Source organism: Talpa occidentalis, unplaced genomic scaffold (genome assembly GCF_014898055.3).
Source record: "Talpa occidentalis isolate TD23 unplaced genomic scaffold, MPIMG_talOcc4v2.1 talOcc4.13, whole genome shotgun sequence".
NCBI lineage: Eukaryota > Metazoa > Chordata > Mammalia > Eulipotyphla > Talpidae > Talpa > Talpa occidentalis.
In genome coordinates, this window is record NW_023601322.1 from 44,005,737 (window position 1) to 44,020,194 (window position 14,458).

At 38.4% G+C, this 14,458-nt stretch overlaps 1 protein-coding gene across 10 annotated transcripts in view; it reads right to left on the reverse strand.

Moving 5' to 3' along the window:
- Positions 1–14,458, reverse strand: part of DLGAP1 (DLG associated protein 1) — a 428,837-nt gene that overhangs the window by 159,715 nt on the left and 254,664 nt on the right. For all 10 annotated transcript variants that reach the window (XM_054694167.1, XM_037508793.2, XM_054694170.1 and 7 more), the window contains one exon: positions 3,400–3,640. In XM_054694167.1, the coding sequence (XP_054550142.1) occupies positions 3,400–3,640 (241 nt within the window). The remainder of the gene's footprint in view (positions 1–3,399; positions 3,641–14,458) is intronic.

Here is a 14,458-nt window from a genome sequence, read left to right on the forward strand (position 1 = left end):
TTCTATGGAAATTGTATTTCACTTGATTTAAGAAGGAAACCAGTAGAAGAAAGTTAATATGATAGTATTGAGATCATGTGAGAAAAGGTGTGTGTGCGTGTGTGTGTGTGTTAGTGTGAGAGAGAGAAAAAGAGAGAGAGAGAAAGAGGGAGAGAGAGTAGGAGGAGAGTGAGAGGGGAGGAGGACACAGGAGTGATGGAATAGAAATTTATCACAAATCACTGGCTTTTTTTTTTAAAGAACAAATTGATGGCATGGAGAAACTGTGAAAGGTGATATTAGAATTCTTGAAGGTTCACTCTTAAATATCTAATGGACTTACTTAAAATCCACTAGAAAGATTTAGTTCTTAAATTATTTATTTTTTCAAAACTGTGATGATATATCCCAATGTTTAGTTTGATGATTAAGGTTGAAGTTACAAGTTACGCAAAAATCTGCTATTTTATGTTTCACCACTCCTGGGTAAGACACACGCCTGCCCCTGAACCCCTAGCTGCAGTCAAGCCAGGAGCACCCCCGCCCCCATAGAACTGCAGGTGGGTGTGGCTCAGTACTTAGGATGAAAACAGCTCAAGAAGGGGCAGTGCAATCACTTAGGTTGTATTTTTGTTCCCTTCACCCTGTTTGGGGTGTCCCCTCACATAGGGCCTTTGAACAAAGCCCCTGTGATTCCACTGACATTTTATTTATTTTTTTTATTATTATTTTTTTAAAGATTTATTTATTTATTTATTTATTTATACAAGCACTGGGTACAGTCAGAAATGCGGGAGGTGAGAGAATTCACCAGAGTCAGAGCAGGGAGCAGAGCAGGCAGAAGGACCGAAATACACTGCTGAGGGCAGCAGCGGGCAGCAGGAGAGGTCTGTGCACCATGTGGAACCCTCCTCCGGTGGCCGGGGAGCAGCCGGGGATCGAACTGGCGCTGCAGAGGCTATGGGCAGCTTCGCAACCCAGCGCTCAACTGCTGCGCCACCGGGGAGGCCCTCCACTGACATTTTAGATGGAGCAACACAGGACCTCCTCCAGGACCCTATTCACCACCTTCTCTAGCAGGCATGTAAATTTAGAAAATATTACAAACACTACAAATAACTTTGTAATGTAAGTAAGTCTCACGCAACAGTTGGGGTGTACTTACATTACAAAATTATTTGCTATTTCTCTGAAATTTGTTTTTTTTTTTTCAAGATTTATTTATTTATGCATACAAGAGCTGGGGTATAGGCCAGAGGTGTGTGTGTGGGGGGGGTGGGGGTGGGGGAGTGAGAGGATTCACCAGAGACAGAGTGGGGAAAAGAACAGGCAGAAGGACTGAAATACACTGCTGAGGGGAGCAGTGGGGGGAGTCAGGAGAGGTCTTCTGCACCATGTGGGTTGCTCCTTGGCTGGCCAGGAATCAAACTCTTGCTGCAGAGGCTGCGGATTGCTTCATAGGTTTCATCTTAACCCTTGCGCCACCAGGGAGGCCCTATTTCTCTGAAATTTGAATGGAACTGTAACCTGGATTTTATCTGGCAACCCTATTGTTTGAACTCTGGGAGCCTCCGGATACCTGTGAAGGATCTTAGGCAGGTCAGGAATCAGGTATTTGAGGTGAAGAACATGGTACAGGAATGGGTGCAAGAAGTGTAAGTAAATTGTCTCTTAAATGACAAAAATACAGTCTTCTGAGAGGGGAAGAGACAAAAGTCATTCTGGAATCTCCTGCCACTTTACCCGCAACACTCCTCCCCAAGAGGGAAGAAGGCAGCCAGCGCCTCCTTTCCTTCCCCATAGTCTGGGCAAGGAGACATGTTTTGTGTATGTACGGGGACATTTCAGTTGGCAGGCGATGAGATTATCATGAGGAATGGGCCAGACACTGGGAAAGGGTTGTGTGGGGCCAGGGGGTGGGGAAAATGGGAAACACCAAATGACACAGAAATAGGCTGTAGGCGCAGGGCAGGCCTTCAAATTACACTTATTGCACGACTTCAACACACACATGGATGATTTTTTTAAGAAAGTATTTGTTCATTTCATAAGTTAATCTTACTTAATTTATTAACCTTATCTGAGGCTATTCTTGCAGAAGTTCCTCTTGAACAAGCATGTGCATCCACCATCTTGGGTTGTGGAGAGGCGGACACGGTCAAAGTTGCTGGGCTCCTGGTGGAACCGCTTAGCCAGTGCATCGTATAGAGGCACTTATTTCCCTAATCCTGAGGTGCTAGTTTGCATTTGGTCAAGAATGAACTCCATTGTCGAACCTCTAAAATTTGATTTTTAAATTTGTACACCAACTTCATATTTCTAGTTAGTAGAATGTTAACTCAGATTTGAGGACTTATTAATTGTCAAGCTTGCAAAAGTTCTGACTGAATGAAAATTACTGGCACTGGATGCACTGCGAGCTAAAATTGAATAATACAATATTTTGGCACAGTCTTTTCCTTCTAATTTATTCATCATTATTTATCTTGACTCTAGATTAGATGATCTCCTTGTAGAACTACTCTGTATTACAGTTGTGCTGAATTCAATCAAAAAGTTAAGCCTAGTTGATATGGAGGAGATTTTCTTGTTGGATCTAAATGTTAAAAACGTTTTTAAAAAAACCCCAGAACACACATTGTAGCACATAACCCATGGCTGTATTCCTATGCTGGTCCCAGTGTCATGGAAACCAGTTAAGCTCTTCTGTGCCTCTGTGCCTAAAATCTACTGATAAAAATGCAATTTAATGATATAAATCTAAATTCAGTGTCGAGGGAAAAGTAGGTGCTATACAGAGGATAGTCAGAAGGTTTTAAAATAATGAAAAGAGTCTGCCTTCTGTTATAATGAAAGAAAACTCATAAAAAAGTTCAACCAATAGTACTAGATCATATATTTCTTCTTGTTTTCTCACTCAGTGATATTTCATGTCTTTTGGAAGAGTCATTTTGGGGATATCTGAGAATAAAAAAACCCCCAGCGTTGTGATGGTCAACAGTCAGGGTGTCTAATTCATTTGAGGGGGGTGCGGTCACACGCCTAAAAGCCAGATCCTGACTGTGGAGCATACAGTTGGCTGGCATGAGTTTGCTGGCTCCTTGGATGCTGTGTAGGGATCTTGGGGAGACTGCCCCACTGCAATGTCGCTCCTGGCCCAGTAGTCCCAGTTTCCTCTGCTGACACCAGGGGTGAAGATGGAGAGAGAAGGGAGAGGGTGAATGTGGCTAGAGACGGGTGTAGAGACAGGAAGCGAAATGGGGCCATTGCTTTGCAGGGCAGGAGTGCATTTTGTTACTGGAGAGTGTGTGATCCCAGCAAGGCCACAGAGCATTGTCTTTTGCAGTAATCGCACCATAGCCTGGGCGCCAAGTCCAGGCTGGCGGTTGTGCTCGTCTCGGGGACCCCGCCCGCACTCACCCGTGCTGCTCTGAATGGTCCTCACGGTGGTGGTGGTGCGCGGAGGCGAGGAGGACCTCAGGGACACGCACTCGTCGTCCTGGGAGCAGCCTTTCTCGATGGCGCGCACGTAGCTGTGGCTCCGCATGCGGAAGCAGCCGGGCATGGGCAGGTCCAGGGCTTCCACCGCCTGCGACTCCAGCTCGCTGAACACCGACTCGCACACCGACTCGAACTGCCCGTTCACTTCCATCTCGCTCACCTGCGGGCAGAGACAGGGCACCTTAACGCTGTGCGCTTCTCCCTTGAGCGTCTCCAAACCTCAAATACCCAGAAGGTCCCATCTGGTTACACGAAACTTCAATGCATTTTATTTTCTCCGTGTTGCAGGCTGCAATTGAATGGCGTGTAAGCTGTAATACCAAATGGTCTATTAAATTATAAAGAAAAAGAGTCTTGTTTTTAGAAAGTAAGGGAGCGGAGAGCTGGGAAGTCATATCCCCTGCACACCGAGGTGCTAGAGGTGCTAATTCTCCATATTTATAAGCAGAAGCCTCGGGGACAATTTTATGGGTCCATGGTCACGGTTCGTGTATTTTAATGGAAACGTTACTAGCACAAATATTTCAGAAGCTATTTTTTTTTTTTATTGTGCCGTGGAAAGTGACTAGTTTGTTAAATAATTTCAGTGTCGGCTGAAACTTAATTTAGTGCAAAGCATGGAAATATGCCCGATATTTTCTGACAAGATACCCACGTTCTACATAAAAATAGACCAAACCCAGATATGTCATAAATCTTGAAAACTAATATAAAAAGTTTTAAACAATCTTCAAACTTTCCAAAGAAGGTTTCCCTCCTATTTATGAAAAGCTGTTATAGGCCACAAATTGTTTATAACACATTTTTAAAATCTTTCAAATGAAGCCTTATTTTTGAGGAATCAGTTTTTATTAACTTGTCTTCTTCTATCTATAACTGACAATGAATGTGAGTACCACCTAAAAAAATAAGCCAGACCAGGTGTTCCCTTTACAGCTGACTTGATAGATATGTGGGAGCATTCTTTTGTTTTTACTTTTAAAGATTTATTTTTATTTATTTATGCATACAAGAACTGGGGTGTAGGCCAGCGGTAGTGGCTGGTGGTGGCTGGTGGTGTTGGTGGTGGTGGTGCTGGTGGTGGTGGTGGTGGTGGTGAGAAGATTCACCAGAGACAGAGGCAGATGTACTTAAATACACAGCTGAGGGGAACAGTGGGTGAGACAGGAGAGGTCTGCTGTGCCATGTGGATTAGCTCCTTGGACGGATATAGAACTCATGCCACAGTGTTGATGGCTGGTGATGGCTTCATAGCGCTGAGACTTTACCCCTGTGCCACTAGGGAGGCCCTATGGGAGCAAGAGGACACCCAAGATGATTCCAATTTTTGACTGCTCAGTAGGTGTTATCTGAAGATACACTCTCTTTAAAGTGCAGATAAAAGTGACCAATTACCTTAGGCATATCAAGTTAAAAAGAGATACGTATTTCTTTATAAAAATTTTTTACAGTTTAAAATAGTTTATTCAGGGCCTCCCCTGGTGGTGCTGCGGTTGAGCGCTGGGCTGCGAAGCTGCCCGCAGCCTCTGAAGCGCCGGTTTCATCCCCGGCCGCCGGCAAGGGTCCCGCATGGAGCGCATACCTCTCCTGCCCTGCCCAGTGCTCCCCTCAGCAGTGTATTTCGTCAGTCTGCCTGTTCTGTTCCCCATTCTGGCTCTGGTGAATTCTCTTACCCCCCCCATGCTTCTGACTGTACCCAGTGCTTGTATAAATAAACAAATCTTTAAAAAAATAGTTTATTCACACCAATTATCTAAGTTGATATAAAATCCCCACGTTTCTGAGGTTCACAACTATGTACACATTAAAAAATTACAGGTAAAAATTTTATATCTTTATTTTGTAGGAAATACTTAGAAATGCATCTCTGGAGATAAAGGGACATGATATATGCACCTTATTATCAATAGGGAAAGAATGAGCAAAGGAGTCAAAGTTTTAATAAAGAATACGAACCTGGTTGTCAATGATGTATAGTTCTTTGCATTTATGTGCAATGCTTTAGAAGTTTGAAATGATTTTCAAAGTAAAAAGTAAAACAAGCTATATGTGTATATATGTATATACATATATATATATTTATGTACCACTTACTAGATTTTTCCCTTTTAATCAACATGCTACACATCACAAATAGTAAAATCTCTATCCTTGACAGTATACCAACTATAAAATTTGGATAACTATCATTCCAGGGGGTATAATATACCTCCCCTATTTTCAATAAAAATTGAATCATAACATAAGTATAATCCAGAAACCCTTTTTTCCACTTAGTGTTCTACATTAAAAACAAAATAATAGGATTCTCCATCAACCTCCTTTAAACTTTTTTAAAATTATACACAGATATAGAAAGCCACACAAAATAAGTATGTAACTTAAATAATTATAATGAGGCAAATACTCATGTAATTTCTACCCCGATCAAGAATTCTAGGCACCCTAGAATTCCCTCCACGTGCCCTGTGCTAACCATAAGTTTAATCATCCCCTCAAGAGTAACTACTACTCTGTGTTATACTATAGGTGCCTCCCTACCTCCCTCCTTCCATTGGTTTACAGCACTGTATATGATTTAGAGGAGCAGGTTCACGCCTCCTCAGATGTGCATCCCATACCCCACCCACTCCAGAGCACACACATTCCTTTACCTTTGGGCCCAATCCTCACTTTGTTCCAAGTGGTATCCCTGAAACTTATAGGTTAATCTCATCTATCTAAATTCACTTATAACATACAGGTCTTCCACCATCCATTTTTTTTTTTATTAGAACTTCTTTATTGAAGTATGTGGTTATTTGGCCTACAAAACTTTCCACACTCTGGAGCTGCTGATTTCATACTCCTGATGGGATTTAGCATCTTCTGACTTCTGTATTTCCTACAAATTGTATATGGGATTCAGAGGCTTGAGCTCAGTCCTCCGGCAAGTCTAGAGGCCAGTGTTATTCCATCAGGAGGTAGGTACTATTTCGCCATCTCTCTTTTTATGTTTAGGAGTCATTTTTTCTCAATGTCTAGATTCGTTAATACACTGGGGTTTGCAAAAATGGTGATAATGTGCTGCAGCCTCTGCAGCACGAGTTCGATGCCCAGCCAGGGAGCAACCGATATGGAGCAGCAGACCTCTCCTGACTCACCCACTGCTCCTCTCAGCAGTGTATTTCAGTCAGTCTACCTGTTGTTCTGTTCCCTACTCTGTCTCTAGTGGGTCCTCTCACTCGTCTATTCCCCAGTTCTTGTATGCATAAATGAATAAATCTTTTAAAAAATGAAAATATTTGTATTTCAATCACTTCAATTACTATTCTTAGTAGTTCACATTTCTCCCTTCCTTGGCCAGTAGGACCTCCTAGGTTGGTTCCTGAGTCTTTTTGACATGAAATTATGTCAACAGACTTCATTGCCTGAGGGGGTGGGGGCAAGAAAATATTGTTTAAAAAAAAATTAAAAAATGTGAAAAAAAAAGTAAAACAACAACAACAACAAAAACAAACAACAACAAAAACGACTTCATTGCCATTGCTCTTGTGTTGGCCATTGTTCAATGAGCAGAACCAGAACTTTTCAGTGGGTAGAGTTATATCTAGAATATGCCTGAAACAAATTCAGACCATAGGGTTTAATGTAACCTCTTTTATATTACATATTTATATTATATATCTTTATTTCATACAAATAAAAATTCTGGTTCTTGGGTCTCCCTGGTGGCGCAAGGGGTTAGGCGCAGCACTATGAAGCTATTGCAGCCTCTGCAGCACGAGTTTGAGCCCCGGTCGGCCAGGGAGATACCCACCTGGCACAGCACACCTCTCCTGCCTCATCCACTGCTCTCCTCAGCAGTGTATTTCAGTCAGTTTGCCTGTTTAGTTCCCCACTCTGTCTCTGGTGAATCCTCTCACCCTCCACACCTCTGGCCTGTACCCCAGTTCTTATCTGCATAAATAAATGAATCTTTAAAAAAAATTCTGGTTCTCAAGGATAGAGTAGATGACAAACTTGGGATATTCCATAATTATTCATTTGCTTTATTTCACAATATACTCACAACAGCTTCAGAACAGCATACTAATACTACCACTGTCCATGTCATTCCTGAAAACAGTTAACTTTTTTTTTTTTTATAACTGCTCTCTCTTCTTACTTAAACACAGTGACAATATTTACATTGTCAGAGCATATAACCTACATACTCTTTCCCCATTAACCCTCATTTAGATTTAGCTTTACAAATAACTATATATTTAAAGCTTGTTACTACCTTTTTCCATACAAAAGATTATTCCTTATCAAACATACACAAATTTAGGTCAAGCAGTTCTAGTTGGCTTTAAAACACAAAGAACAAGTCCCTGACTGATCCTTCCCATCCTAGAATCTCTCAGAGATAACTACTTTCAATTTTCTCAGATTAATCTTATGGTATTTGCAGCCGTATTTCCAAACTCTTCTTATGTGAATCTTTTAATATATTAGTAAACTTCTAATAAACGTTTGGTTTCCCTCCTGTCCTTGGAGACTTCTGTCCTTCAATTGCAACCTCTGGTTACCAAACCCACTGTTAACTTGGGGTTTCCCTTCACCACTTTGTAGATGGCCCTTCATTATCTAGCCTGTGCTGGATGGAGGCCCTGTTTCTTCTTCCTTGTTTTGTTCTCCCCCCTTTGGTGGAATAAATCATCCAATGCTTTCCAGAGAAAAGAGGCCACCTTACATTGAAGGAAATGTCAGTATCTGACCTTCATTGTTAAGGGAGACTGTGCTTGTCTCTGTGATTCATCTTTTCAGGTTTCACTCCTTGTCTTTTAGCTTCTGTGTTTGCTAGAGATTGAGAAGTCACATGCCTTTCTCATTCCAGAGCCCTTCTATGTTGGCTAATTTCCCCATCTGCTTCTGGAAGGTTTTTGGGATCTTCTTGTTCCAAGTGAGCTTATATTTTGTGAGGATGTTTCCTATGTAGATCTTTTGCAATACATTGTACAAGGTCCTGGGTAGGCGCATTCTGCAAAATTGTGTCTTAATTATGGAACCATTTCTCGAAATATTTCATTAGCGATTTCCTTCTTATGGTTTTTTTTTTTTTTTTTTTGGACTGCATACTACTAGTACTCAGGTGCTGGAATTATAAGCACAGAAATACAAAGAAAAATACATAATGATTTCCAAAACAATACTGATAAAGAAAAAAATGGAGAACTCACACTTCCTAAACTCAAAACTTACTACAAAGATTCCATGATCAAAACAGTATGGCACCAACAGAAGGACAGATATACAGAGCAATGGGAAAGAACTGAGAGCTCAGAACTAGTGACACGATATCATTTTGGTTCTCTAAAACTCACCATATAGTAGACTCCTCAGCAAAGAAATAATATTTGTGGCATTCATCCATTCTCAAAATAATTTCCTAAAACCTTTTACATATGAATGTCAGTTTTCCTGCATATGAAATCTTTAGTTCATGTTTTCTCCCTTGAATACAGTAATACTGCTCATTTATTTTGTGTGTAGATTATCATTGTTAAAGTCTAATAATTTAATTTTTGGTCTTTCTTTTTTTACCTCACTTGCTTTTTTATCTAGAAGTTAAAACTTTTTTTCTTCTTTTTAAAAATCTTTAAAGACCTACAATTTTGTTAGACTATCTTAGGGTTGTGGGTTTTGGTCAATTTATCAGGTACATGGTTTACTGTATCAATATGTAATTTTGAATCATTTTTAAATTTTAGTTACCTTTAATTATTATTTGTTCTAATATCTAGTTCTTGAAATTAGGTATTATAATTATTGACAATTTATTATTTGCTTTGATTTCCTTCTCCAAAGACTTCTTTTATCTATATGTTCAGTCTTAGTCTATCCAGTATGTCAATTTCTCTTAAATACTTTTAACTTGCTCATTTCTTTTTGATTTTAACAAATGTCCCTCTTTCTTAGATTTTAATTTTCTTAGTGTATAAACTGTCTCATTATCTGTATGTGAGTTCATTCCCAACTGTTTCTTCTCAGTACTGTGTTCTGGAAACCAATTAGTGTAAATATGGGCTACTATTGATCCAACCTCTCTGACTTTATCAAGTTGTTCTGTCTGCATTTTATACAGACACTCAGGGATATTCAAACACTAAGCCACTATCATTGGAAGATTTGTATCATAATTTATTCAACCACTCCTATGTGGATGATGATTCAGGTGTACTTTTGGAGAACATGTACATTTATTTTTTCATACTGGTAATTCCATTATTAGAGAGTGCCAATAAACTCTGTTTATTGAGTTCCAATAAATTATATAATATAAATTGTATTAGAGAGTCCAATAAATGGAATATCTGTCTAAAAGATATATTATTGATTTTGTCAAATTATTTTCTAAAACAATTATAGCAATTTGCTCCAAACAGCAGGTAAAACAGAGTTCGTTTTTCAACGTGGCCACTAGAATCAGATGCTAGTAATTTTTACTACTCTTGTAGGCCAAAAATGATATTGTGCTGTTTTGATTTGCCTTTACCAATCTACAAGTGTACATGAGCAACTTTTCCTTCATTTATTGACCTTTGTATTTTTTCCCTCTAGTTTGCTAATTCATAAGCTTTGCCCAACATTCTTTGGAATTGTTTACCTTTTCATTCTAATTAATAGGAACATTTCAAGCAACTGGAAATTTAACCTTTCTAAAAATATGTATTTAGATAGTCCCCTCATTGACTATATTTTAACCATATGATGTCTTTTGCCATTCAGAAATACCTAACTTTTACTTGGAATAGATGTCAGTGGTTTTCTTCATATTTTCAGGAATTCCTTTATTAAAATTTATACTTCTTAGCACAATATCATATATATATATATATATTCTCCTGTTTTATATCTTTTGTTATTTTGTATTATTGCTGTCATTTTAAGTACACTTTATTTTTTGTATGGGAAGGAGTAGCTTGATACTCTTTCCTAATACAGTATGGATAATTTATTTGCTTGAATTATTTGAGTCTCACTTTCTTCATCTATAAAATGGGTATAACGATACTTAGCTCATACACATGTTTTAAAGCCAGAAGTAAAATAATGTATATAAATACATATAATATTTCTAGGCAAAAGGTAGTCACCTTATAAATACTGGATATTATTCCCTGAGATATTACAGTGGAAGAATGAGACAAATTACTTCAAATCTGTATGACTAATTTTCCTAAATTAAAAAACTGATCTTTCTTATAGTTGACATGAAATTAATGGGATAATATGTAAAGCTTCTGGCATGATCAAACAAGCAATACATTCCAACTGCTCCATTGTTATCATTTCAATTATTATTACTATTATTAGCAGCAATATTGCCACCAATACACAATACCAGTGGGCATTGTAGAAACTCAGTTATCAGTTAGGAGTTAACACTTAGGTATTCTAGGTTCTATCACTGACCAGCTATATATCCATATACTCTTTTTTTTTTTTTTAATTTTCTTAACAGTTGCATTCTTATTTTTTCTTTTTTTATTATTTAAATTTTATTTTTATATTCCCCTTACAATTACAACCCCCTTATTTTGACCCCAATCCCTCCTTTCCCCGCCCCTCACACCCCATAGAATGTCTCTGGTTCATAGTTGTTTGTTGATTTTGATATTTTCTTTCTTATAGTTATTCTTTTTCCTGGTCCCTTATTTAAGTTTTCTAGATTCCTGCTATGAGTGACACCATCCAGTATTTTTCTTTTTCTTATTGGCTTATTTCGCTGAGCATGATCCCTTCCAGTTCCATCCATGTTGCTGCAAATTGCATATGTTTATCTTTTTTGAATATATCCATATATTCTTAATTCATATTGGTTTCCATATTTAATGAAGGGATAGTGTAGGCTACACTGCTAGTTTTATTACCAAGCACAATAACTAATTGCATTTATTTATTTATTTTTTTGCATTTTAAAAGGAGAGGTTTATTAGGAAAAGGAGAGAAACAGAGGCACCTGCATAGTCACAAATGGGGCAAGAGAGATGCCACTGACTAATTATGCTTAATTTTGAAATGATATAGAAATTGACATATTTCAGACAAAATGTCAATGGACTTCTAGCTTATAATTCCACCTGAAGATATATTTAAGATTAGATTTGAAATAAATAAAGATATATTATTAGGCTAACTTGGATATGACAGTATTATACCAAATATTTTTTAAAAAATTGTGATTATCTGAAATTCTTTCTTCTCAAGCTTCCCTTTGTCCCCATTTTCATTAAATGCATATATAGAAAAATATAGAAGGGGTATAAGTATATAAAAAGATATTCAATTTTTCTTTGTCACCCAAACACAATCTGTTTTTAGGGGTATTTTATTTCACTGAGGTATGAATGACAGAAAGAAGTGATTTAGTTTTCTAGATCAATTTTCTTGGATTATAAAATTTCACTTTGATCTTTCTAGTGGCTTTCCTTAATAACATATCAGGTTTTAAAAAGAAATATGATATCATGCACTTAAATCCTATATGATTAGGGCCATTACTAAAGAGCTATAAAAGACAATGAATATCTCCAATTTCATAAATACCCACTCCTTTTTGAAAATTCTGGTGTATATATGATAGTACTGCTTTGAAGAAGAAACTATTCTTCTTGGAATGATGAATGTTGGTGCTGCAATAGAATGTTTGAAATTATCCTTAAGGGTACTGTGTCACTTGAAAATTGAATATGGAATTAGAAAAAGATGTACCATAAGGCATACATTTAGGATGGATTTTCTTTCTGTATTTTACTTTAGGCAAAATTATTACTTCACTGAAATGTAGAGCTTGATACGCCATAGCACCAAGGCCCACATGGCACCTCTTCAGTGGTTTGTTGATATTGTACTAAGCTGTTGCTTGGAAGTGGTGTTGTATCAAGGGAGGCTAGCTCTGTCACATAGAGACTAAAGGCAGGCAGATGCAGAGACACAATGTCCTGATGGGGGAAGCGACATGTTTTCGTGGCTTAAACATGTAAAATTATTAAAGTAGTGGATATGTATAAACTTTTTCAAATATAATTTGTTGAATTTACTGTTGTATTCTGCAGGTATGTTGGCTGGATTTATAGACATTTTACAATTACAGAAGGTTATGTGACCAGAAGACTTTGCAGAACAAAGATACACTTAAAAATGTCTTAAATATTATTTTATTTATTGTGAACAAAATATAAGAACAAAAAGGTCCAAATTGCACCAAATGAAGGACGAACTATATTCCTGACAGTTGAGAGGGTGAGTGTCAGTGGGCAGCATTAGCAAGCACAAGAGGGTCTGCAAGTTCTTGGAGAATTCCCTCAGGGAACTACATAGTGGGCCGTTACCATAACCCCGCATGCCAGCTTTCTCTGAATCTCATCCCACCTTACTCTCAGATTCTTGTGGTCCCTGCCTTTTTTTGTCAAGAATTTATTTAGATGGCAGGACAGAGTGAAAGCACTGTTCCCATTTCAGGGTCTCGCTTTGGCAGAACAGAGATGCTTTGGTGCTTAGTCCACCATCTCGTCACTGTTTTCTCAAATACATTATTTGTCTCATCCTCACCAGCACCACTCCCTACCATTAATTACTACACAATGTAAAACCACCAATACTACCACCATCATTACTCCCTCACTATCAAACATTGTACCACCATCACTACCACGATCACCCTAACCATCACTGCCATCACCACCACCATCATCATGATCACCAAGACCACATTCCCTCACCACCACCATCGGAACTACAGCCAATACCTCATCACCACATCACCCCTCCTCACCATCACTATCAGCAGCACCACCAGTAGCATTAACCCTTACTTTGATCACAATGTTTTCCAAATTAGCATCCCTGCCTTTAGTTTTTCATCCTCTGAGATACTGCCAACATTTTTTTTGCCATATTAACTAGCCTACATCAACCATTGATGGTTCTGATCCTATCTCTTGCCTGCTTAAAAGCTTAAATTTTTTATTTTTTTATTTTTATTTTTTTAAAATTTACATTTTTTAAAAAAGATTTATTTATTTTTATTATTTATTATACAAGCACTGGGTACAGTCAGAAGTGTGGGAGGGTGAGAGAATTCACCAGAGCCAGAGCGGGGAACAGAACAGGCAGACTGATGAAATACACTGCTGAGGGGAGCAGCCGGCATGGCAGGAGAGGTCTGTCGCTCCATGTGGGACTCTTGCTGGGGGCCGGGGATCGAACCGGCGCTGCAGAGGCTGCGGGAAGCTTGGCAGCCCAGCGCTCAACTGCTGCGCCACCAGGGGAGGCCCTTATTTTTTTTTTTAACATCATTGTTCATTTTTAAACAATATTTGCTCTCCTCACCCCCTCAGGTGTAGTCCCCATAGAATTTCCTTCACCAATGCACCCGTGCACCATCACCACAGTCCCCTGTACTCCTCCTTCCCTTCCTCTGATCCCTCTCCCTCCTCCCCTGCAGTATGTCTTTGGTTTATAATTGTCCATTTTTGCTTCATTGTGTTTTGTACTGTTATTTTTTTTATTGATGCCTTAAAAAGTTTAAATTTTAATTAATCTTTGATCACTCCCATTTCTAATGAATAAGATCTAGTCTTCTAGGCCTGAGGGTAAAGTCAACCATAAAAAAAAGTCTCCATGACAAAATTCAGGATAGATTTTCTATTGCTGCCTCTTTCTCTTAATTGCCAATCAAACTACTCCTTAAAGCAATTTAGATATTATTTTTAAAGTTCAGATCAAGCACTACTTTATTACAATCATTTGAAATATGTGTTAAAATGCATATTCCCAGATCCCTGTGACTAGAAGCAATCTCTGGACTCCTGGGAACTTAACATCTTTTTGTCCTTAGCCTTGGGCTCTTGTCCATTTCATGATAATAAAGACAGTTCCATTTAACATGTGGTTTCTCACGTATCTAATAGGATATTTTGTAAACTAATATTCTAAAAATGTAAAGCAG